General features: G+C 38.6%; 1 protein-coding gene across 1 annotated transcript in view; it reads left to right on the top strand.

The window, feature by feature from the left end:
• The window catches only part of Kcnh8 (potassium voltage-gated channel subfamily H member 8), a 313,437-nt gene that overhangs the window by 224,225 nt on the left and 61,961 nt on the right, over positions 1-27,251 (top strand). The window contains exons 8-11 of the mRNA XM_090355208.1: positions 8,212-8,409; positions 17,919-18,118; positions 19,235-19,484; positions 24,690-24,904. Coding sequence (XP_090211334.1) covers positions 8,212-8,409; positions 17,919-18,118; positions 19,235-19,484; positions 24,690-24,904 — 863 coding nt within the window. The remainder of the gene's footprint in view (positions 1-8,211; positions 8,410-17,918; positions 18,119-19,234; positions 19,485-24,689; positions 24,905-27,251) is intronic.

Below are 27,251 nucleotides of genomic sequence, written 5' to 3' on the forward strand. Positions count from 1 at the left end.
TTCTTGATCCTGGCCATTCTAACTGGAGTGAGGTGGAATCTTAGAGTTGTTTTGATTTGCATTTCTTTTATGACCAGAGATGTTGAGCATTTCTTCATGTGTCTATAGGCCATTTTTGTTTCTTCTTCAGAGAAGACTCTCTTTAAGTCTTTGGTCCCTCTTTTAATAGGATGGTTGTTTCTTTGGAGATTAGTTTTGGAGTGATTCAATTATTTGAGCTGTTGATATATTTTAGATATGAGGCCTTTGTCCGTTATATGGTTGGTGAAGATCTTCTCCCATTCTGTAGCTTCCAAATGTCCTTTGCCAAACAGAAGCTCTGCACTTTAATGTAGTCCCACTTATCCAGCCTTTCTCTGATTTGTTGTGATTCTTGGTCCTTATTAAGAAAGTTTCGACCTGTGCCAAGGAGGCCTAGTGTATCTCCTATTCCTTCTTGTAAAGTTTTCAGTGTGTCGGCTTTTACCTCAAGGTATTTGATCCATTTGGAGTTAATTCTAGTGCAGGGTGACAAAGAAGGATCCAACTTTAGTTTTCTGAAGGTGCTTAACCATTCTTCCAGCACCAATTGTCTTTCTTCCATTCTATTTTTTTGGATCCCTTGTCAAAGATTAGGTGGCCATAGGTCTGTGGTTTATTATCTGGGTCCTTAGTTCTTTCTATTCCATTGGTCTTTAGGCCTGTTCTTGTGCCAGTACCAAGCTGTTTTGATTATTATAGCTCTGTAATAGAATCTGAAGTTTGGTATTAAAATTCCTCCTGTGCTGTTCTTTCTGCTAAGAAATGTTTTTTGCTATACTGGGTCTTTTATTATTCCATATGAAATTTTGGCTTGCCTTTTCTATTTCTTTAAAGAATGACATTGGAATATTGATGGGTATTGCGTTGAATTTGTAGATAGCCCTTGGCAAGATTGTCATTTGCACTATGTTGATTCTTCCAATCCAGGAGCATGGGAGGTTTTCCCATTCCCTCAGTTCTGCTTTAATTTCCTTTTTCAGAGTTTTAAAGTTTTCATCAGAAACTTGGTTAAGATAATTCCTATTGCAAAAGGAGTTGCTTTACTGATTGTTGCCTCATTCCTCTCACTGTTGGCATAGCGGAAGGCAGTTGATTTTTGAGGGTTCTTTTTATACCCTGCTACCTTTCCAAAGTTTTAAATCAGCTCAAGGAGCTTGGGAGTGGACTCTATAGGGTTCTTTAAATACAGAATCATAATCAGTAGAAACCTTGGGCTCTCCTAGCAGAGATTTACAACAATACAAAACCTAGAGACATAAGGCCAAATAGTACGGCACTAAATGTAAGGACCTCCAGGATAAGGAAACAAAAGCCATATAATGAGTGACTGTTGCCCTTAATGTACTATGTTATCTCTCATCTCTTTTGCCATCCCTTGGTTATCTCATATTGTTACAATTTTTCACCTTGTTATCTGATATATTTTGTATGTGCTTAATTGGTTATTTGAAATTGGATAGGGAAGGGGGAAAATCAAGATAAGTGGGGGAAGGGAGGAGGGAAATGGGGACCATGTCATGAGAAAGGGTATCAATGTTTGTGAAGTTATACACCTTTTATCTGGTGAATATAATGTAATCCTTCTATTAACCACAATGAAAATATTTTTTAAAAAAAGAGCAACAAGGCAATAGAAAAACATAAAGGGGATTTGAATATGGAAGAAGAAGTAAAACTCTCCCTCTGTGCTGATCGCAGGATCCTGTATGTATAGACTCCTCCCCCGAATTAATGGAGCTGATCTTAAACTTTGGCCAAGTACCACGATATGAAATCAGTCTCCAGGATACTTCTATTGTACAATCTTTTTACTTTTCTACTTTAGAAAGTAGACTCTGGAGGGCTAGCAGCATCTGGATTGGTTTTAGCACATGTGGTACTTCTTGATAACCAGCAGCAGATAGCCTTTTCTTCTCTGAAAGAAAGATCATCTGACATTGGAAACAGCATAAGTGGCATGTGTTTAAAAGTGGGAGAAGTTTCTCTCTTCAGTTCATCAGTGTTTGCTGATGAATCTCCAGTGAATGAAAAGCAAATGAAAATTAATCTATACAAGTGCAGAGGTTTACACAAGCATTTTGCTTTCAAATTGCTCAACTTTCTGTGGGAAAAATATGTGACAAGTTCTGACATAAAATCTCAGGTCTGAAATGGAACCTAGATTTCTCAATTTTAACTTTTCACATTCAAGTGTGAAAAATGCAAGACCAGAGTAGTTAAATAATGGATAAAGAATCAGACAATTATTTCATGAGTGTCAAAATCAAGATAGGATCTCAATTTTCTCTATTATGTTATGAACAATTGTTTTGGTTTCCATTGTTTACCTCAATAATAAGTTTAAATATAAGACATTTGGTTCATAAAATCCAAAGTGCGAAGCCAGACACTGGTGTGAACCTGGAATACTAGCAACTGAATAGTCTGAGATCCTACCATCATAATTCAAAGCTAGCCCACTAGGCAGGAAGATCTGTGAAACCCTTTTTTCTGATAAATCAACAATACTTTTTATTGTCTTTAAGTGGTTCCATTCAATGAATCAGTTTTAAAATATGATGCACCTTGATAGATGTCAGCCATTTCATCATTGTCCTCCATCCCTCCCAAAACAATCCCTCCCTTTAATTTTGGTTTCCTAAGATATGACTGAATATTGTGATTGCATTCTGACTCTCAGGCAGGTCTGTGAAGCTCTTACCTCTAGTTAACCACCAAAGGGGCCAGAGCAACAAACTCAGGAAAAGTGTACAGGCCCTGAGTTCTAGCTCCAAGATTGGTACTCATGCATACATAAAAGAATTAAAGTAAAATAAGTGGGACACTCCCCCTCCCCAGTAATGACTGCTTTACTATCAGCATGAGGGGAAAAAAGATGTTGAAGTTAGAAAATTAAGGATTTACATCTCAGTTCAAACAGTGGTTTAAAGAGAGAGAAAATCACTCTCTTCCCCCTCTCCCTGAACCTCCCCCAAAAGACAAAGTTATTAGGAGAGCTGGAAAAAAATAATGCTGCGTGAAAGTCTAGCAAAGTGTTTTAGAGTCAGCAATCTTAGAGGCCACTATCCAAAAGGTAGTGGTCCACTTCTGAGAGACCTGCCACGGGTCATCTTCCAAGATGAGGGCAGAGAGCGAATGCCCTTCAACATCAGGAGAGCTAAAGGTCTTCAATCAAGGAAGGATGAATGACAAGCATATGGGCTCCCTTGAACTCCAGGATGTGGTGAGCATTCTACCATCTGTACCTATCCTTAATGAGATTAAGAGATTAATCAACAAGATTTCAAACTCCAGCTATCTCTAGCAGTACCTTTCTTTTTTTCATATATTTTTTATTGTAATTAATAGAAGGGTTACGTTATATTCACCAGATAAAAGGTGCATTACTTCACAAACATTGATACCCTTTCTCATGTCTTGGTCCCCATTTCCCTCCCCTTACCCCTGCCCTTTATCTTGTTTTCCCCCTTCCCTATCCTATTTCAAATAACCAAACATACACACACACACACACACACACACACACACACACACACACATATATATATAATATATATCAGATAGCAAGGTAAAATACTGTAACGATATGAGATAACCAAGGGACAGCAAAAGAGATGAGAGGTAACATTGTACATTAAGGACAACAGTCATTCGTTATATGGCTTTTGTTTCCTTATTCTGGAGGTCCTTATATTTAGCATCATACTATATGGCCTTATGTGTCTAGGTTTTGCTCTATTGTAAATCTCTGCTAGGAGAGCCCAAGGATTCTACTGATTATGACAAATGAGGGAAACCATTGAGCCTATGTTCCTTTGAGTCTGGCTTACTTCATTTAATATGATTTTCTAAGTCTTTCCATTTCCTTACAAATGGGGCGATGTCATTCTTTCTGACAGCAGCATAGAATTCCATTGTGTATAAATACCACATCTTGTTGATCTACTCATCAACTGAGGGGTATCTGGGTTGGTTCCATAACTTAGCTATGGTAAACAGTACTAGCAGTACCTTTCTTGATTATGGATACTTCTGTCTCTGCCTTCCCTTCTCTAAATTCTTCTCCCCATGTTTCCTAAAGATGTTTGCTAGACCAAACAGCAGGCGGATTTAAGTTCAAATCCTGACATGGCTGTCTGAAACAGGTAGTGGTTTTCTTATCTTTCAAATAAAGGCAGTAATTCCTAAGTTGTTGTCATCATGCTAAAATACTGAATGGAAGTGTGATTGTCACTGTATTTGTTCCATGAGAGTTAGGCATGTGAATGGAAACTGTTCTACCCAAGCTAGGTTTGAACCACACATACCACTTTATGAACTTGCAGCCAATGTACTAACCTATTAACAAGTCATTTCCTGCTTGTTGATAACTTTTTACTGTTGTTGATTTTGTCCCATCTTTAGGGATAGATGAAACTAATAGTTAATTCCTCCTCCCTTTTGCTCTCTCTCCACAAACATATTTAAATTATATGTAAATCTAGTTGAATAAACTTATGCTTTCCTCAGTTGTTTGTCATATTCTTGAAGAATTGTATATAACTCAAGAGATTTGGCGTTGATTTTCCACAAATACCATAGTTTTATTTCTAGCCTAAAATATATGTTAATTTGCTTTATGCAAATATAAACGAAACTTTTCAGGAACACATCTGTTGTATGAGAGAGCTTATATTTTGCACAAATTTTGAATGCATACATATAAACAGTAAAACTAAATATTTCACTATAGGAAACCTAAGGGATAAAATGAAACAAAAAAACCTCCTTTTTAGAGTTAAATATACATTCTTTAGAAAAATACTGGGCCCATGATTCTTATGCAAGGGTAAGTATGCCAAATTATCATTCAAACTATCAGCTAGGCATCATTGTTAAGAGTCACTGTCTTTCAGACTGATAACTATTCAGCAGATCTGTTTTACTCATGTGCTGTATTTAGGTAATGATTGGATTATTTCATGTTACCTTTTATTTGTATCAAAGGGCATCATATTTAGGGTATTTAGATTCTTCTTCATGAAGTGTATGCTTTTTCCTTCAAAATGCAAAGAAATGAGCCAAAATAGAGTGTTCCAGAACATCCCTTCCTTTAGAGACATGAGTTCTTCTGGCATTAAAAGGAAAAAAAAAGAAGATTGTATTCCAAATTGGTTCAATTGCTTCTTCTTGCAGCACAGTGACACATTGTCTTGTTACGGTGGGGTATGTGCTCTCATTTCAGAGAAGCTGTTCTGTGAAAAAGTTTTATTTAGCCCACATAGCCAATCCTGGATTTGTAGGTGTTACCTCCTTTTCCAGCATTTTTTTTCATTATCATTATTGCTTCTGCTCTGTCAGCTGTAATACAGTTTAGTAACAGCCTTTTAAAGATGAGATGTTTCTGAAAATAGAACAGTTGGCCAGACAGAAAAGAGATACAGTAGCAACCAAAAAAAGTAGGTCTGTTGTTCATCTGTGTGTTGCTTGGGGAATGAACCACTTCTAAGACCCGCAATGACACATATGTAAACGAATTAGCATGGAGTAAAAATAGGATCTGGGTATCCACACACGGGGATTTTGTCTGATGTTTCTAAAGACATGAAACGATTAAAGAACTGATATAGAGAATAATTCCATGTTTCAGTTTTGATTCAAATTAAAACAGCTAAGCAAACATATTGACTGGCTTTATTTGCTTGTCAATGAGAAAACTTTGAACTCCAGAAATCTATGAAAATTTAAAAAGTCAAGATCAACACATGCTTCAATTTGTATTTTGATAGTTTTGATATAGCAGAAAGCCAGCAGAGAGGAAGCAGCACTTTAAAAAAAAACTATGGTTATTTTCTATTTTCCTCTTTAAATAAAGTAAAATAAAAATGAGGTTCTGCAATATTTACTCTCTGGGCACAGTAACATTTTTCAGCTGCCCAAACACCCTTGTCATTAGCAAGAATGAGAGTAACCAATGAGGAACAAAGGTTCTAGCCTCTCCCATCACTTCTTTGTCAAGATAAGATGACTTGATGCCTTCTTCAGAGTTTGGAAGAGTCCTGGCAAACAGCCCTGCCACTTTGGAACATTCCACCGGGCATACAACAATGCCCAAGCAGTGTCTCCAAGAAACGTGTTTGCAGAAATTTTCATCCTGAATGTAACAACAAACACAGAGGGTCTCTGCTGCTTCCTTCTGTTACCACTCTGCCTTGACTCTCTTGCTACAGTGTATATAAATCATATCAGATTACAAAGAAACACATTTGATTGGCTTTTGTACTATCTCTTTACTCTTGGGTAGTTGTTTTATTTTTAAACTTTTTCCTCTAAGTGATAAAGTTTTACCAAATCATATTTAACCTCAGTTAAATTCTAGAACACAAGTTTTAAGCTAGGTCCTTGGACCAGGCATATTTGATGAGGGAAACAATGACCACCTAAAAATGTCTATAAAATTATATATGAGCATGGATATCTCCATATGTCTGGGGTTTGGAGGTTGGGTTTTTTTTTTAAGCAAATGATCCATGTCTTTTGTCAGACTCACAATTGGGTACATAATTCTCCAAATGTGTGTGTGTGTGTGTGTGTGTGTGTGTGTGTGTGTGTGTGTGTAGTACTGGGGCTTGAACTCAGGTCTCATGCTCTTATTTGACTTTCTCACTCAAGACTAGTACTCTATCACTTGAGACACAGCTCCACTTCTGGCTTTATTTTACTGGTTAAGTGGAGAGAGTTTCGTGGACTTTTTTGCCCAGACTGACTTCAAACCAAGATCCTCAGTTCTTAGCCTCCTGAGTCACTAGGACTATCTTCGTGAACCACTAATATCTTACACACCTCCATATCTTAAGAACTACTATCCCTTGGGTATTTTTCCCTTCTTATGTCTACTAAATATTAAATTATATTATATGCCACTCCTGGGGTCTACCAAATATATCTTGTCATTTGCTTCTTTTTTCTACTGTAATTAACAGCTGGCTTCATATTTCTCTTAACATTTTGTACAGTGTTCCATTTAAGTACTAGAAGAAATGGGGGGGGCACTGTATTTCAAACCTCTGCCGATAACCTTGGCTGCTCTTTTCTGTATGTGGCATCTCATTTACTACCTTTGCAGACTTACTAGTTAGACAAGAACCATATTTTTAAAAATAAGGAAATGGTACCTCAACAAGGTTAATTATCACCATAAACTATAAATAGCAAGGCCAGATTTAAATGTGTTTAAATCTAGATTTTATTTCCCACACGAAGTCTCTTTAGGCAGGGTGGGTATTTATAGTTTAAGTGATAAGGTAACACTTACAAGGTAACTAGATATCAGGGAAACTGACACAAAGGAGAAAGACTTAACAGAATGGAAATATAGCCTCTCTTACCCATTTGAAGTCTATACTGCTTGATGTTCTTGATATTTATCATATAAGATTTTTAAATACCTATTGGAATTTAAAAGTGGTCACTAGCCAGACTTCAGCAGGCCTTGAATTCTATCCCTAACACTTCAAGAGATAGCATGAAAATACCACTCAATTCCTGTATTTCTTAAAGTTTCAGTGCAGACTAGCTTAATGGGGGTAGTGTGTATTGCACTCCCAGTGTTTAAGAGCAGCAAGCAGCCCCTGTTTCAATGTCTGCCCTTGGTTTCTCATGTTGGGATGATTATGAATTTCTTCAACTACCAGCCCATTCTCAAATGCTTACTTTGCTCGCCTGTGTCATGATGAGAATGTTGCACGATGGAAATTAGAAACACAAATACATCCAGTATATCCAATCAGTGAAATAAAGAGAGGCCACATTTTGAGAGGTGGAATTGGGAGTCTTAACTAAAAGGCCTGTGACTTCATGGTGGACTACGGTCTCAAAGGCCAGCAGCCTGCAAATACTGTCAACACTGTTAGGAAACTGAGCCATGAAGGTCTCAGAGGAAAGAAGAAGAAGAAGAAAAAAAAAACAATACCAACAGAAGACTGGTCCTACCTGATCTCTCCATTTCAAGAACAGCCTGCCTTAAAAAAAAAAATGGTGTTATTGTGCTCAGAGCAATACAGCACCTAGCTTTTAATTTCCTTTGAACTCTCTTCCCTCTTCCCCTTGAAGAGATAATGACACTGTCTGCATTCATTTAACCATTACCCATACATGCTAATAATTCTGGGCGTTTGCTGGTTTAATTTAGTGATGTTTCCTCTGTTTCAGGATGGCTCCATGAGTTGGGAAAGAGACTGGAGTCTCCATACTATGGGAACAACACCATGGGCGGGCCTTCTATTCGCAGCGCCTACATTGCGGCCTTGTATTTCACTCTCAGCAGCCTCACCAGTGTTGGCTTTGGGAACGTCTCAGCCAACACAGATGCAGAGAAGATCTTCTCCATCTGCACAATGCTTATTGGTGGTAAGAGAACTTCCTCCATAGCCAGAGAAGGCACTGGTGGCTGCCAAACTTGCTGCTCTGTTTGTTCTGTCCTCAAACACAATGGCTGACATGGGAAAACTCTAAAAGCACTAATTAGGAAATCAATGACAAGCATTTGAGAGTGCGTGTAAATGAGCAGTGAAAGCCCGTGATGGTAATGAGTTGTTTTTTTTTTTCTGGACAGATGAATAAACACCTAATGGTTGATTTTTCAAAGGGCAAGCCCTAGGTTTCTAAACATAGTATTTACCTCCTGTGATTGTGAGTTACCTGAGTCTCAATTGCAAAGATATGTTTGACACTTTCTTTTAGAGTCTCACATAGGTAAGCGTCATCAAGTGTTACTACTACTGTTTGAAATCTCATTGGGAGAGAGGGAATGGCTTAGTGGTAGACTGCTTGCCTAGCATGCATGAAACCAGGGGTTAGATTTCTCAGTACCACATAAAGAGAAAAGGCCAGATGTGATGCTGTGGCTCAAGTGGTAGAGTGCTAGCCTTGAGAGAAGAAGAAGAAGAAGAAGGAGGAGGAGGAGGAGGAGGAGGAGGAGGAGGAGGAGGAGGAGGAGGAGGAGGAGGAGGAGGAAGAAGAAGAAGAAGAAGAAGAAGAAGAAGAAGAGGAGGAGGAGGAGGAGAGGAGGAGGAAGAAGAAGAAAGAAGGAGAAAGAAGAAAGAAGCAGCAGCAGCAGCAAAACTCCAACTAAGTTGCAGTAATTAATTATCAATTTGTTTTATACTCTTTTTTCTATATACTAATTGATTTAACCCAATACCATAATAATTCTGTATGTGGTGTGTGTGTGTGTGTGTGTGTGTGTGTGTGTGTGTGTGTGTGTGCGCGCGCGCCGCGCGCGCGAGACAGAGAGAGAGAGAGAGAGAGAGAGAGAGAGAGAGAGAGAGAGAGAGAGAGAGAGAGAAACAGACAAACAGACAGACAGAGACACAGAGAGAGACAGAGAGAGATGGAGACAGAGATAGAGGAGAAAAAGAAAGAAAGAGAGTCAGCACTGGGGTTTGAACTCAGGGTCCCATGCTTTTTGCTTAGCCTTTTCATTCAAGACTGGTACTCTGCCACTTGAGACACAGCTCTACTCACAGCTTTTTGCTGGTTGATTGGAAGTACAAATTTTATGGACGTTGCTGGTGCTAGCTTTGTTTTGAACAGTGATCCTCATATTCCAGTCTCCTGAGTAAACTGATTACGAGGCGGTTCTATATGTAATTCTGAAGGCAAGTTTGTGAGCCTGGCATTATTATTGTCCCATTTAACAAATAGGTTATGGCCCTATTTTCTCTGAACTCTAAACCTGTTCTACATATTTGCTTTGACATGTTGGCATTTAACTCTACCAATGGTTCTTCTTTGCTAGCTGACTTCACTTACTTCTGCCAGTAGGTGGCACTAGAGGGAGACTGGCACGAAAGAAGGGGAAAAAACAGCAGGCTTCTTGAGTCCATCCTTTCACCCTAAGAGATCCTTGCATTTCTCTGTGGCTGTCAGAGCCCTGACTTCTCCAGGCTTCTCACAACTCTTCCTCTGGCACCTATGTCTGATGCCTACTCTACAAGGGTGGGAGCATTTTCTTCATTTATTATGTCCCTTTTATCTCCGTGCTCCCTTTCTGCACATTCAGCCCTCCAATACACTAGAGAGATGCATTCTCCATAAAAATCCCCTCTACTGAAATATTTAGGATATTGTCACTTTTCTGAACCTTCTAACTGATACAGAATTGCAATTATTGTTAACTATAACTTTTTCAAAAGACTCATCTGAAGCTTAGGGAAATTCAAGATACCATTCCAAAAACTATTTGTCTCATAACTAAACAGGTCAAAAAATGTGAACCCAAATGACAGTTTCTCTTTTGCAATATACAGAGAGGATCTACTGAATTTCAAGACTACCATCTTAAAGTAGAAGTAGATAAGGACATATACCTGGATTGAATAAGCATTTTTTAATAGAACAGAGTTCTATTCATATTTTATGGCCTTGTCATCCCCATTCCCTAAGACTATCTCCCCAAATTCTCTTAGTGGCCTAAACCCAAGATGCTGCTTGAAATTTTGAGTCTTATAATAAGGATGGCTCTTTTTAAGGCTCTTCACATGGGACCCACACGTAGGACCTAAGCAGTGTGACCTCTGGCACCCACTGATAGATCAAAGTCTAAAAACAAACATTCCCTCAAGAAGCTTATAAACAGTAGATGAAAGTTAAGAAGCAGTGGGGAAAAAAAGGAATGCCAGGATCCAGACAATTTCTTGGAAAGGCAAAGTGTCAACACAGTTGCTGAAGTAGCAAGCTGGGATTGCAGCAATTTCAACAGACTCTTGGCTGATGCTGAACTAGCAGTAGAGCCCAGAGAGCAGAGAACTGGAACTCTTGTTTTCTGAAGAGCTACAATGCGCCAGACACTGTGATGGCTGCTTCACATCCAATATTATGACTTATATAGTTTCCACTCTCCTAAATGGCCTGTATTTTGCAAACAGATGATATCTATACTCATTTAATATTTGTCCATGCTTTTTTTTCTACCCCTGGTGGAAATTTGGCAAAATATTCAAATTGCTTCAAGTAGGCTTAAGCCCAACAATTTGACATTTGAGCAATCTGTTAGATAACTGAGATTATTCTCTGTTGATCCAGCTACCCTAGTGAGTGGTGAGTGAAACAAGAAGTGTTAAGGCAGAGTCTGTTCTCGGATGATCACTGGCTATTCTGGTTGAAAGGCCAAAAGCGATGAGGCATCCATCATCTGAGCATGTCTCTTTGCCAGTTCTTTGTTCAATGTTCAGGGAGCAAAGCATTTGTCCAGCTTATCTAGTGTATTTAAAGCAGTTCCTAGAGACAATGCTTAGGTGGTGGAGCACCTACCTAGTGAGCAAAAAGCCTTGAAAGACAAAGGAGGAAGGAGAGGAGGAGGAGGAGGAGGAGGAGGAGGAGGAGGAGGAGGAGGAGGAGGAGGAGGAGGAGGAGGAAAGAAGAATTACTCGTAATGAATTCCACACCTCTCCCTCAACAGTTGCACTTCCGAGTTTATACTCAATGAAAATGAAATTCATATATACTAAAAAGTGTATATACAGATACATCTGGAAGCATTATTTTAAGGATACCAAACAGTAAATAAAGGATGTCCATGAATCCAGACACCAGTGGCTTACACCTGTAATCCTAGCTACTCAGGAGGCTGAGATCTGAGGATCATGGTTCTAAGCCAGCCCATGCAGGAAGTGTGTGAATGAAGCCCTTATTTACACTAAACTACCAAAAAAAATAGGCAGGAGTTAGGCTGTGGCTCAAGTGATAGAACACTAGCCTTTAACAAGGAAAAGAAGCTCAGGGACAAGCCCCATGACTAACACAGAGAGAGACAGAGAGACAGAGAGACAGAGACAGAGAGAGAGACAGAGAGAGATAGAGACAGAGAGAGAGACAGAGAGAGAGAAGAAAGTTCATTAATAGGATAATAAATATAGACAACAGGGAACTATACAGAATGATAATAAATGAACTCTTACATCACCCAACTACATGAATGCTGAGTGGAGGAAGCCAGACACACTGAAAAACACATCATATTTGAATTTGTGTGATGAAAGCTTACAAATAGGTAACTCTCACTAATTATAATGTGATTCGGAACTATGGTTACCTGGCAGGAGGTAGTTGGATAGTGGTGATGACTGGAAGACTGGGGGAGGGGACTTCCATGATGCCGTATCTGTGCTTTCTTTGAGAAATCTCACTTAGCATATGGATAGCTTTCTCTATGTGGCTTTTTGACACTGCAAATTCATAACAAATAATGTAACTATTAAGTGAATGATGACAAACAAGGTAAGAGTGAACCAAATTCTTACCTGTCATATCAGGTGGTTTAGGTGTGCGAGTCAAGCAACTGGAGAAAATCAGGTTATCTAGAATGTTGGTGATGACCATAAGAGAGTCTGAAATACATTATATTGAGGACTGGGAAGTGGAATGGAGGTGGGTGAATGTATTTGAAGCTGAACTGTTTATTCTAAATGTTCTACGCCACTGGCTTACTATTATAAAACTTTTAAAAGACAGTGTCAAGGCAGTAAGGGTTCATTTTAGTTCCATAGATATTTAGGACACACCACTATACAACTGTGGTAGATGCTTGAAAAACAAAAATGGCTAATGAAATTCTGCCCTTCGGGGAGTTTACAGATAAGTAAAAGAGAAGGTATTTGACCAGATTATAGATTCTCTTTTCACATTCCTTCTGTAATACATATTGAAAAAATACTTGTAGGTATGCAAATATTACACATAATTCCATCAATAGGAGATGACATTCTCAGTGTTCTTACATATGGGCACTTTTATTTTCTAAGCTTTTTAAATAACAGATAAACAGATAGACATCCTTCATGCTACCAAATAAAACATATTGAGATATTTTTTTTCCTGTCTGAAAAGATCTTCTATCGTATTTAGTAGTGACAGCATATAGTCCTCTAAGGAGTTTTCTCCCATTGACACAATTGACAGAACCATCAACCCAGCCTTGGAGATTAAATCAAACTTCCTGCTACAGAAGGTGGATCATTTGGCACATACCAGCTGACATAATATTATTGGACTCATTTGAACTATACTGTTTATAAATTCATACCCTCTTTAAGATACCTTTCCTCTGACAATTAAATTCATCCTTGAGAAATTGTTTTCACTTTGTTTCCTCTGCCACTTGTGATCTACTATGTGATATAACAAAACTGGAAAACTTTGCAGTGGAGGAGGGAGAAAGGCTTCTAAGATGACTCCAAATCCAAAGCTCTGGTGTCCATTTATATCAGGAGAAGCTAGTCTATGTAGAGACTCTGAAGTCATAGGGAAGCAGTTGGTTAAAGAAATCAGCAATGATGTTATACCTCAGTAAACAATGGGACTCCAAATCCAGAAAAGAAAACTGAGAGGTAAAGGGACGACAAAACCCAGGCAATCTTATAGAGATGGTTCTTTTCAAGTGATGTTTGCCTACTTTCTTAGAGATCTCAATGGTCACATTTTCTTCAATGCCCTGATACTGAGATTTCACTAAAAAAGCATTTTATGCAAAACTCCCACACAAAGGAAAAGAGCCTCCCACACACTCAGGAGGTCTAGCACTTGGGAATTAGATACATCAGATTTGCCAGGAATGAAGGGAAAGTCAATGATCATTTCTAAAGTGACCTGAATATAGAAGTTCTCAAGTCAAACTTTCATAGCAGATAGAATGATTGGGCCCGACAGGTACATACACTCTTTGGCAAGGAAAAATGAAAATCAGTGACAGAAATACCATAGTAACTTTGGAAATGAAAAAAAAAACAATCCTATGAGAGCTGAAGTTTATTTTATAACTCCTTAAATTAGAAGTAGTATCCTATGCTGAACTGAGACTTTGAAATTAAGATGACTCAGACCTAGACTAGTACTTTGCATCACCACTTATGAATGCTACAATTAATCCAGTAATTCATTTTATTGATAATGTACAATTAAGGTGCTAAATGATCTGAACATATTACTTCTCTTACTTTAAGTGCTTTACACATTATAATTAAGCAAAGCAAAGTTAAAATCATACACATAATTAAGGAAACCAGTGCTAAAATAAATGAAATAAAATAGTTCTCAGTACTCATTTTAATCTCCATGAAAAGACTATTACATACGGTTAAAGTTGGTAGGGATTCCAAAAGCATATTAACACAGCCTGAGATTGGTATTTAACTTCTTTGACCTGGAGTCAAATCAATTCTTTTCTTTGGTGAGTGTTTTTCATAAAGAGATCTTCTCTCTCAAATAAAAATATTTAAGCAGCATCAGAATTGTTGTGCTTGTAAAACCATACAGAAGAATGATAGTCTAGTTAGAATCTACAAAGAACTTGGCAACATAAAGTTACTATAAAATATATATTCCCTTTTTGGGAATATATAGTCTCTCCTCCTGGAAACTATTTTTGAATAGTTAGTAGCAATGTATGTTTTACATGTACTTATAGGTAGCATGTACTAATTGACTCTATAATTCTTTCATCAAGAATTGATTACTGACAGCTGACCTTGACTACTGGAAATATGCCAAATAAAAAATTAAATTGGGGACCGGGAGTTTGACCTAGTGATAGAGTGCTTGCCTTGCATGCAGGAAGACCTGGGTTCCATTGGTCAGTATCGCATACATAGAAAAAAGCTGGAAGTGGTGCTGAGTCTCAAGTGGTAGAGCTCTAGCCTTGAGAAAGTCCAAGGACAGTGCTCAAGCCCTGAGCTGAAGCCTGGGACTGGCAAAAAAAAAAAATTTAATCGGAATCTTTTCCCCAAGTGTCACTCCATGGACCATGTTGAACATTTCACAAACGCACAGAGAGAGAGAGAGAGAGAGAGAGAGAGAGAGAGAGAGAGAGAGAGAGAGAGAGAGAGAGAGAGAGAGAGAGAGAGAGAGAGAGTTTGAATATCAAAACAGTCATCTGAGTAAGGTACTAGCATGCTCATTTAAGATGAAAAGAGTTTGTGTGAAGAGATTGCAATAGAACCTTATTCCCTTGGCATCTGTGGGTGCATGGTTCCCAGGATGATGTCATTGAGCAAAACTATGCTGCTTGTGATGCAATTTCATGTTGTACTGAGAATGCTTGATTCATTTTACCCATAACAACACTCAACATCTGCTGAAAACATGCTCCAATTTTCACTCCACTGCTTAAATTAAAGCACATTCACTTTTATCTTGCAAGGCAAGGGTCACCATCTGGGATTTGGGTAGCAAAGCCTCACAAAATCAAAGATAGGGAAAGTCAGAAGATCATGTGAAAAATTAAATACTACTGAAGATAATATAGAACTTCCAAGAGCATCTTCCTACCAAGCTGTGTACTGGATGTAGGAATTAAAACTTTTGTTTTGACATGGCTCTTGAGGTTGACAGCACTTGGTCAAAATTGTGTGTAGTAAATCTATAAGTAAAGCCAGCCTATATTATATACTGACAACTTCACACAGCAAAATTCAAACCTAAGCTGGGTACCAGTGGCTCACACCTGTAATCCTAGCTATTCAGTAGGCTGAGATCTGAAGATAACAGTTCAAAGCCAGCCCGGGCACTAAAGTCCATGAGAAAAGCAGACGTGGTGCTGTGGCTCAAGTAGTAGAGCACTAGCCTTGAGCTGAAGGAAAAAAAGAAAGACAAAAACCTAATGGTGTCCAGTCGGAGTCTATGTGAGCTCTTGTATATAAACCATACCATTCTAGTAAAATTTTCAAAATACTAAGGTCTCTCATAAGGCTTAACTTTATATGCACAATAACCATTATTTCATAGATAAGTCATGATATAGAATCTTTCAGATGATTTTAATTCTGTATTAGATTAAAACTGAATTTGTGTACTAATGTTTGATCATTTCTGGTAAGCATGGAAAAAACAAAGCAAACATAAAATTCAATTGACCATCCCTAAAGTATCAGGAAAGGTAAATAAAACAACATATTGACACATTTGCACTAATGTAACTATTTTAACATGGTTCTTCAGGCATTTTGATAGCTCATAACAGGCAAACCATTAAACATTCAATTTCTTCCTAAAGTAAAAACTATTGCTGGAGTTATGGCTCAAGTGTTTGCGAACTTTCCCATCACAAGGCCCTGAATTCAAACCTCAGCACCACCACCAACAACAAAAGTTATTTATCCAAAAATTACTGGAAAAAGTGATTTGTTTAAACTCCATGCTTCTTATCTCTTAGCCAATCCTGCCCCAGAATGGACAGAGGAGCTAAAATCTAAGTATTGCTTAGAATTTGTACCCCTGGCTCTCTTCTTCTTTCCATTTCAGCCCTAGCTGATTCCAAGACTGTTTGGGTCATTTGCTGGCATCTGCATAAACCATTCCAGCTTCGTGCTGGTAATGATTATGGAGGGCACAATCCTGTCTTATCTTCTGGGCTTTAGGTTACAACTATTCTCCAAAGTAGTTTATTCCTGAAAGTGAGATCTAGCATCTTCTACTTTTCTCTAGAAAAAGTGCCTATTTCGAATTCCCATCTATTGCCAAATTCTAATAGATGCTTTCCTCATAACATTCTGATGCTGTGTTTAAGAATGACAAGCCTCAGTGAAAAAGTAGTGTACTTATCAATACTATCTGATGGACACATCTCACTGAAACTGGAATTGCAAATATATGCACTATGCTGGCTCTTCCATGGATTTCAACAATGACTGCACAGAATATCTGGTTTCTCTGTGCACTTATGTGTGTTCTTAATTGCCTGGAATTTTCTGTTATCTCTCTTAAAGTGACTGAACAGGTGGGGTAGGGTTGAAGATTGAAGCTGTATTCATCTTAGCTCTAGACTGCAAAAAAGAATCGACCTTCAGATACATTTCTAATGATTCCATCCATATTTGGAGTATGTAAACTACAAATATTACGAGTAATACTCTAAAACGAATTAGTTTATTGTTTCAACCCTGGGGATGGAACCCATGGCCCTGTACATAGTAGGCAAATGTTTTAGCACTGAGCTACAGCCCATCCCTAAAATCAAATTTTAAAAGATGGCCTGTGGAAGCTGAAGTATCATAGGCTCACACCTATAATACTTACTACTCAAGAGACTAAGATTTGAGTATCTCAGTTCCAAACTAGCATAGACACAAAAGTCCATGAGACACTTATCTCCAATTAACTACCAAGAAAAGAAAAAAGTGGAGTATGTGGCTCCACATATTTGAGCCTTAAGCTAAAAGACATGTGAGAGCCTATGGTCCTGAGTTCAAGTATTAGTATCAACACAATAAACAAATAAATAAATAAATAAGACAAATTGGTAGTAAATAAGTTTGTCCTGCCAGAATGACAGCCAACAACTTCCAGGAGATGTGAGACAATATGGCCTATTTTGTATACCATTATTACTCTGTGCGTGTGTGTGTGTGTGTGTGTGTGTGTGTGTGTGTGTGTGTGTGTGTGTGTGTGTGTGTGTGTCCTGGGGCTTGAACTCAGGGTCTGGATGTTTTCCTTGAGCTCTTTTGTTCAAGGTTAACATTCTATCACTTGAGCCACTGCTCCACTTCTAGCTTTGTGTTGGTTCCCTGGAAGTAAGAATCTCACAGACAGACATACCTGCCCAGATAGACTTCAAACAGCAATCCTCAGACTTCAAACAGCAATCCTCAAATCTCAGCCTCTTGAGATTAGGATTACAGGTGTGAGCCACCAGTGCCCAACTTAGATTATTGCTTTTAAATCATATTAGACTCTTTTAAATCCTGAGAGCAAGAGAACTGCTTTATGATGTACTCTGTAGCCAAAATGCTGGTACTCAAATAGCCAGTGTAGTTATGAAAGCCAGCTCTGGTCTGCTCCAGTACGTGTAGGAGATGTACTTGAGGGTAAAGGGCAGGGCCTGTGTTGTTTCTCACTAGCTGTTCGTGGTGGTATCCTCTCTCTAGCCTTGATGCATGCCTTGGTGTTTGGCAATGTGACGGCAATCATCCAGAGGATGTACTCCCGATGGTCGCTCTACCACACCAGGACTAAGGATCTGAAAGACTTCATCCGTGTCCATCACCTGCCCCAGCAGCTCAAGCAGCGGATGCTCGAGTATTTTCAAACCACCTGGTCAGTCAACAATGGAATAGATTCCAATGAGGTAATGCTCATTTCTCACACTGCCATTTTCAGACAGAAAGCACATATTCGAAGGGAAAAGCCAGGTACTCTGATGTAGGAAGCAAGGTAAAGAACATACCTGCCAATTTGTTTACTCTTTCTTTTATTTACTTTTTTTGTGTGCCAATCCTGGGGCTTGGACTTTGGACCTGGGAACGGTCCCTGAGATTTTGTGCTCAAGGCTATTTCTCTGTCACTTCCGCCACAGCTCCAGTTCCAGCTTTTTGATGGTTTATTAATTGGAGGTTAGGGTCTCCTTGAAGGTGAGAATGTCATAGCTGGGCTGCTTTGAACTCTGATCCTCAGCCTCTTAAGTGGCTAGGATTACAAGCGTGAGCCTCCCATGCCTAGCTAAACTTCTTTATTTTCCTAATTTTTACTCCAGCATGTAACCTAACCCATTTTCTTGGGTTTCCATTTTCACAATACTGCTTTAGATAAACTGACCAGAATTTGATATTAATTTATGACTGGGGTCAGTCATAAATTTCTCATTATCCATTTTTTGAAGCAAGTACTTCTTATAATGGTTTAATGGTGGATTTGGGATTATATTAATCAACATAAAGTTCCTATTAGAACCAATGAAGTTTAAAAAAGAAAGTTCTAGAAAAGTGTTTTCTAAAGCCTAACAGTAACCCCCTGGGACCATCACTGTGATACAGGTAAGATGTAAATCATTCAACCTTTCCACAACTTGCCAACAAACCAGTATCCCATATCATAAGAATGATCATTTGAAACTCCTCTCTTCATGTGATCATGGTGCCAGAGGAAATACTAGCAGATCTAAACTCTATAGCTTCTATCCTGAATAGGAGTCCTTGACAGATATGTCAGAGTGATCCTTCTAGAACACTTGTTTTTTCACTTCTGCAGATTTATTATCAGATGATTATTTAGTAGCACATAATTAGAGTCATGGGGCTGGGGAAAAAAATCTCTTCAGGACTGTAAGTAAATAAATTTCTATCTATCACCTGTAACCTGTATAATCTATGTCTGTCACCTGCTTGACCACACACAGAACCTCCCTGACATCTTGTAAAATAATCACACGTAACTCCAACTTGATCTCCCTCATCCTCTCTGACAGCTGCTGAAAGACTTTCCTGATGAGCTCCGTTCAGACATCACTATGCATTTGAACAAGGAGATATTACAGCTGTCCTTGTTTGAATGCGCCAGCCGGGGCTGCCTCCGGTCTCTGTCCCTGCACATCAAGACCTCGTTCTGCGCTCCTGGCGAGTACTTGCTGCGTCAAGGGGATGCTTTGCAGGCCATCTACTTTGTATGTTCAGGCTCCATGGAGGTTCTTAAGGACAGCATGGTGCTCGCTATTCTTGGTAGGTCTCTACACTACGAGCTTAAGAAGATGGATTGGGTAGGGCAGGGACCAGTTAGCTAGAGTAAGAAAATTACACTTGACTCTACACACCAGATGGGTTTAATTTCCCTAGATGGTATATCCAGCATATTAGTATGAGCTTTTATAAAATAACCAATAGTATTTTATACTACTCTCATCTTACGAATAAATAAATCATACATTAACTTGCCCAAATCATATAGTAAGCAAATTAACTCAGTTCTCTCTGATCCTTAAAGCCAAATAATTTATCATTCATGTTGCATCCCAGTAAAATCTTAAGAGGGCATTTCTTTTTTGCAAAGAACCAGTTCAGAGAACACAAATTAAATTTTTATCTGGCCTAAAAATAGAACAGGAATGAGTGCACTTTAAGAGCAGGATCTCATTATAGTCATTAAGTAACATTGTCAAACTAACTATGGGCTCTTTGCAGTTTCTCCAAAAAAATTCATAATTGTGAAAATTTTGTCCCTCAAATATTAAGACATAATTATTCCTCATTAGAATTTAAAGGGCAGCTGACAAAAGATGGTCAGTAAGGCTAATGTAAGAAAACTCATAACCCTTTCTTGAAGAAAAACTCCACTCAGTGGCTGATGCATTCAATAATACTTATTGAAAGCCTGTGGGTGAGTCATGTACTGGATATGGTAGAAAGGTAAATGGCTAAAATCACTGCCCTGTGACATATGTTTCTTGCAAATGTGGATCTTGAACCCAAAATATAACAACCTCTCATATAAATGCACATAGAGGCATATTTGAAAATAGGTGAATGTAGACCTTATCTTAGTTATGGTGCTCATGTCAGTATCTCGATGAACTCAGGGCCTGGGCACTGCTGCCTTAGCTTTCTCACTCAAGGCTGCTGCACTAGCATCTGAACCACTCCTCCACTTAATAGGAGATGAGTCTCTCAAATGTGTTTGTCCAGGCTAACTTCAAAATGTGATCCTATCCTCATATATCAGTCCTGTGAGCAGCTAGGATTACATGTGTAAGCCACAACCACCCAGCTTCATAGCTCATTTAAAATGTGGTAACAGCATGGTACCACTGGAAACTGGTGGCTCACGCCTGCAATAGTAGTAATTAGGACTCTGAGATCAGAGTAGCTCAGTTCAAAGCCTGCTCAGGCAGAAAACTCTGTGAGACTCTTTTCTCCAATAAACCATTAAGAAAAAGCCAGAAGTGAGTACTGTGGCTTAGGTAGAGGATACAGGGTACAGGGTAGAGCACTATCCCTGAGCACACAGAGGCTCAGGGACAGCACCCAGGCTCTGAGTTCAAGCTCCAAGACTTCCCAACAAACAAACACACAAGCAAAACCTAAACAAAATGTGGTAACTAGCAATGATTTGGAGAATGGACTATGAAAGCACCTCCTTGACACTGGAGCAAAAAGATGCATTCAGAGACTTCATTGTGGCTATCATCACTTATAAGACATGTCTCAATTTGGATTTCTTTTCACTGAAAAAAGATTCACGGGGCCGGGAGTTTGGCCTAGTGGTAGAGTACTTGCCTAGCATGCACAAAGACCCGGGTTCAAATCCTCGGTACCACATACATAGAAAAAAGCCAGAAATGGTGCTGAGACTCAAGTGGTTGAGCTCTGTCCTTGAGAAAGCCCAAGGACAGTGCTCAGGTCCTGAGCTCAAGCCCAGGACTGGCAAAAAAAAAAAAGATTCACTTTAGCTAAAAGATATACTCCATTGCTATTTATGTTGTGGTTTACTGCTATTCCATTAGTTTTTATTTTCATGATTGTTTTCACTTCCATCCTTTTCACATGTATATATCCAAGTGTTTGAAACAGTGGCCATTTAAACAGTGACATGTGGTATTGAGGCTAAACTCTAATAAAGATAAATCATTGATATTTTCTTTCTTAGCATTCTTTCTTAACATTTTCTTAATATTGTTTCAATAAAGATGGTGCATTTTACCTACTCTAAGATGATGCAAGAAGGCAATTTTAATCCAAGCTGGCTTTGATCAATGAAAACAGTTTAACATTTGATTCACAGGTATTTGGTACACGTTCATTCTGCCAAGGAAATGACTTAATATAATAATAATGTTATAAGGCAGAAGCATCACTAAAAAGCTGTCAAACCCTGATCTTACTCAGGCTACTCTATTTCCAGTCAACACATGAATATCGACATCTGGAGAAGTAGTTGTCACAGAAGCAGAACTTAATTATAAGCATATAATTTGCTTTATGTACCTTGATTTCATGTCTGAGTGACTGTGGGTTTCTACTAATTTCTTAGCTATTATTTTAAAGGAAGATGACAAAGCATTGCTTAATGAAGCCCTCGCAGATGATGCACATTGGCTAACTGTGATTGAACATAAGTTCTCACCCTAACTTGAGGGTCTACAGATGTACCCTGTCATCTTTGTATTTCTCAATGGCACAATAGTTATAAAAACTGTGGCCTTATGACATTGTAGAAATCGATCACTTCTTGTAGAAATAAGTATGCTGAGAGCCAAAGAAGTAACTTGGGGCCAGAAGTGTGGTCTAGATGTAGAGTGCTTGCCTCGCATGCATGAAGCCCTGGGTTCAATTCCTTGGTACCACATACACAGGAAAAGCCAGAAGTGGTGTTGTGGCTCAAGTAGTAGAGAGCTAGCCTAAGAAATCCCAAGGACATTGCCCAGGCCCTGAGTTCGAGCCCCAGGACTGGCAAAAAGAAAATGGTCAAGATTCTCAGTCTTGAGACTCCACAGTGAGAAATCCTAAGACTAAACTGTCCAGAAGTGAAGAGCATGCTGGTATGCATCAATTCTTGCTTTCCAAGACTGAACCTAATGTCCCAGACACAAAACTCATGCTGCATAGCCACTGAATGGATACATAAACTGAAATTCTTTCTAGGGTACCACAATTCGTTGGTGTTGATCATTATGCCAGAAAGAACCTCTCCCTGGCAATCCAAAATATGAAAGTACAGTGAATTTAAAGTTCTAAACACATTAGTCTAATAAACAACGTGCATGATCATTGTATAAGTCACTGAATTCTGATCATTTCTTTTAAAATGTACAGAAGTGAAAATTTATAGTATTCAATTTCCATTTGTACCAGTGCTCAACTTTTGTTTTTGAAGAGCAATTCAGATTTCTAACAAAACACGCAGAAAACAAAATTTCCAAGTTTAACAATATTAATCACAATACTAAGTCAAACTTAAATTCCTATAAAGCCAGTAACTATTGACTCTGATGTCTATAGATTTTAGTGATTTTTATTCCTCTGTCAAAATAGGGCCAATTCAGATTTTGAATTCAGTATTATTTTTAGCTTAATGCCTAGTCATTATAATTTTAAAATTTGATTTTTGATCTTCCATAAATATTTATAAATATCTCAATACAGTTAATTCTATGTGTTTTCTACTATCAAGTTAAATACAACAGACTTTCTCAGAAGTTGGATTTTTGCCAAGGACTTTGCTTCCACAAATGCTGAACTAAATAAAACAGAAAAATTTAGAAATTATCCAATTGAATGGGGATAATTTATTCTGCTAATACTCAAAAGTTGCTTGGCTTGATGTTTATATTAGTTGCCAATTTTTCCTTAGAAAGAGTATATAACAGGCCTGTAAAGTGATAAAAGGCAGTTCTAGGGATTCAAGCATCTTGCCCTAAGCATTGGAAGGTAGAATTGAGTGGTCACTGTTTGAGACCAGCCTAGGCCAAAAAGCTCAAGCAATAATTGGGCAGAGTGATGTGTGTCTGTCACCCCTAGCATGATAGAGAAGCTCAACTATGTACATTTATAGATCATCCCTGCCAGGCTATGAACACCCAGTCTCACATCATCTGATCAAGTTCAACACCCAGTACTACCAAAATAATTATTACTATCAATAATAACAACAATCATAAAAGGTAAGGCTTAGATGTGATGCTATGGATGGACAGGGAAAGAAACTCAATTTGTCAACATAAAATCCAGTGGCAGTGCCATATGTGAGCCTCGTCATATGATTTCAGCTTGTAAACCTAAGTTTCTGAAAAAATTAAATGGACTGCTTTTTTCCATATTTTTCACATGGCCATGAAATGAATCAATGAGTTTGTCTAAATTAAGCCTAGAGTTGAAATCAGCCTTTTCTTAGCACTTCTGGTGAGGCTCAGTTTCCTATTCAACTGAGTAAATCGATTTAATGATCTTAAAGATTGAAACAGATTGTCTAATATTATCCAGGCAACAGTCTCAAGCAAGATTGTTCCTTGGCAGGTAAATTCTAGCCCTAGGCTGGTAGACAGATGGATTGCAAACAAAGCAATCAAGTGTGCTGGGGATTGGGTGAGGCACAGATCACGTTCAAAACAACAGTGTCAAAAATCTCAGTTTCTGTGATGGCCCAAGTATAGAGCCCATCATTTTTATTTATCCTCTATTTTGATGGAGAGAGGGGGTTTTTATTGTCACAGAGCATAAGAACTATGAGCTGTATCTTGCATGTGAATGTAGTAGATTCACAGCCCATAATGTATACGAGTTTGCCCTTCTTTCAACTCTGAGACAGATGGAGAATTTCTCCTTCCATATCACTCTGTAGACATGATCAGGAGTAAATAAAACAACCTGAGGATGTTCCAAAGGTGAAAGTCAGACATAGTTTTGTCTAAAACACTATCATCAACATAATAATCACACTTCTTGATAGTCATACTTCAGAATCAGAGTCACATTTCTAATAAGAAAAACCTTATTACCCTGACAATAAAAAAAAATGTAAAGAAGAAAAACTTAAGTCCTCATTACTCCCCTTGACCAATTAATGTCAACTGATAGGTGACTTAAGGACCAAAGCCATTTGCCAAATCCTGCCAGGCGCATACCTGCAATCCACCTCCAATCCTTTTGTTCCTTTTTGAGCCAGTGTTCGTGGTCAGGGATAGATCGACCCACGCGAGGACCTTTGACAACGTTCTAAAGACACTTTGACAGTTGGAAGGAGGGTGCATTTCCAGATTCTGTTCTGTGTCACAACAAAGGATTATTGAATCCCAAATCTCAATATTCTGCCTGCGATAGAGTCTTCTTTTTTCAGTGTAATTCGAGAGAAACGAAGTCCTTAAGTCAACAGAAATTCCCAATCCTCAATTAGCTTTTCTTTAAAATGATGTATTGGTTTTTCATTGTTTCTAGGGAAAGGAGATTTGATTGGAGCCAATCTGTCAATTAAGGATCAGGTGATCAAGACCAATGCAGATGTAAAGGCTTTAACCTACTGCGATCTCCAGTGTATCATCCTCAAAGGACTCTTTGAAGTGCTAGACCTTTATCCAGAATATGCTCACAAATTCGTGGAAGACATCCAGCATGACCTCACATACAACCTTCGAGAAGGTCACGAGAGTGATGTAAGTCTCATTTCTAATTAGTGCTAAGCCCTGTTAACAGGAGATCTGGATCGCTAGCAAGAGTAGAGAAAGGTGCCCTCACCTCACTCTTTTTAAAATGCCCCTGAATATAAGATAGGATTCTTCAGCCTCTGGCCCTGATAAATTAGCCAAGAAGCCAAAATGAGAGTTTATTACTAACATTCTAGGAAAATATTTGGAGGTGACTTCACTTTAACTGTTTCTTTCTTTGATGTGCTTAGAATTAATTCTAATTCCAATCATGTATAGTCATTTCCTAGAGATGTATGATTTCTCCAAGAATTAAAAAATTTCCAGGTAAAAGTACATAGTTCCGTATGCTGTGTTTGTAATTGTTCAGTATTCAAATTGCTTGACATGGATTTCCTTAAAACTAATGATTTTTGGATAAACAGTACCCAAAATAATCTACCTTAAAATGACTAAATAGGCACAAAAAGGTTTGAAGCCAAAATTGTCATACTGAAATCATAATGCCTGTTTTGTGCAATTATATATTTGCTGCATGCTTTGCTTTATGTAAACAAATTTCTTGTCAAAATATGTGCTGTTGTGCAGCTCTGTGATTAAACTGATTATGAATATGACTTCATTGGATATGTCAGAAACAAATGACTTAATAGGAATGATTGTTGAAACGCGAGCAGAATCATGCACAGCACTGGGTTACTAATGCTTGTCCCTGATATTCTCAATACTCAGTATTGAAGGTGTTCAAGAAACTGAATTGGAACTAGAAGAGCCTAGTGATAGAGTGCTCATCTAGCATGCACGAATCCCTGAGTTCAATTCCTCAGTACCACATACTCAGAAAAAAGCCAGAAGTGGATCTGTGACTTGAGTGGTAGAGCGCTAGTCTTGAGCAGAAAGTGTCCAAGGACAGTGCTCAGGCCATGAGCTCAAGCCCCAGGACTGGCAGAAAAAAGAAAAAAAGGAAGGAAGGAAGAAAGGGAGGGAGGGAGAGAGGGAGGGAGGGAGGGAGGGAAACTCTGGTTTTGAGTGGCCCATATTGAATAGAAAATTTGTGTAGCAGTTAACACTCTTGGTTAACACTCATCTTGGTTGGAGATACAAAATGATGATATCCTATTCATAATGATCAGTTATGTGTGGACTTCTTTCTTTTGGGTAGCAAACACAAGAGAAGGTATGAACAGATTGGCTGACTACTACATATAAAGCCCTCTACCCATATAAAATATCTTATTTTTTGCTTAAAACAATCTTTAAGGTTAAGAATCCATCTATTTACATGGAAGAACCAAAACCAGAGTAATGCATGCTCATACCAATTTGTAGATGATTGAGACAGAGTTTGAGCATAGGTATCAGCCTTAAAACCGATAAAACTTCTATGAAAGACGTTGCCTTTTCTTTTCTTTTTCTTTTTTTTTGCCAGTCCTGGGCTTGAGCTCAGGGCCTGAGCACTGTCCTTGGACTTTCTCAAGGCTAGAGCTCTACCACTTGAGCCTCAGCACCACTTCCAGCTTTTTTCTATGTATGTGGTACCGAGGAATCGAACCCGGGTCTTCATGCATGCTAGGCAAGCACTTTAACCACTAGGCCAAACTCCTGGTCCCAGACGTTGCCTTTTCTTGAAACCACATCTCTGTAATTACTTCAACAGATTAAAACTTAAAATGCATGCTCTCCATGAAAAGCATAAAATGACAACTAGGTTTGAAGAGTAGAGATGACCTTGGGTGTGAAGAAGTAATCAAAAATGAAGAAATGAGGGGAGAAACAGTATCAATATTTCCAGCATTGGAAACAATGCAAAATACTAGATCCAACTTGTATTTTATTTTTGCATTTGATGTTGGTATGTGTTCGAGTTTGACAATAGCCTGTAATATCTTCCACATCCCCCATAGCCACCATTGCCACTCTTTGTCTTCAACTATTAGCGTTCTGCGAGGACGGCTGGAACCCCTGGAACCTCTGTGAGGTAGAGCCTAGCTAGAGAAAGGCAACCCTGGGACCATACCTGCAAAAGTGATAGGACCACACTCTTGAGTTTGTCCACCACACAAACTCACTGCCATGCTTGTCCTGTCCACACACACATGGGACCTGTGCAGTTTCAGAATGGAAGGGTAACTTGGCTGGAAATTGGACTAGAGGCCATTACATTTTTATTATTATTATTATTATTATTATTATTATTATTATTGTGATATACAGAGGGGTCAACGTTATATAAGGTAATGAGTACTTCCTCCTCTCCTTGCCTCTCCCCAAGTGGTAAAGTTCATATCCAACACAGTGTCTACTGAGTATTGCTTTTGTGTTGTTCCTGCCATTTTTGTGATCCCCTTTCTGTTCC

This window comes from Megascapheus bottae, chromosome 2, assembly GCF_031878675.1.
Source record: "Megascapheus bottae isolate mThoBot1 chromosome 2, mThoBot2.hap1, whole genome shotgun sequence".
NCBI lineage: Eukaryota > Metazoa > Chordata > Mammalia > Rodentia > Geomyidae > Megascapheus > Megascapheus bottae.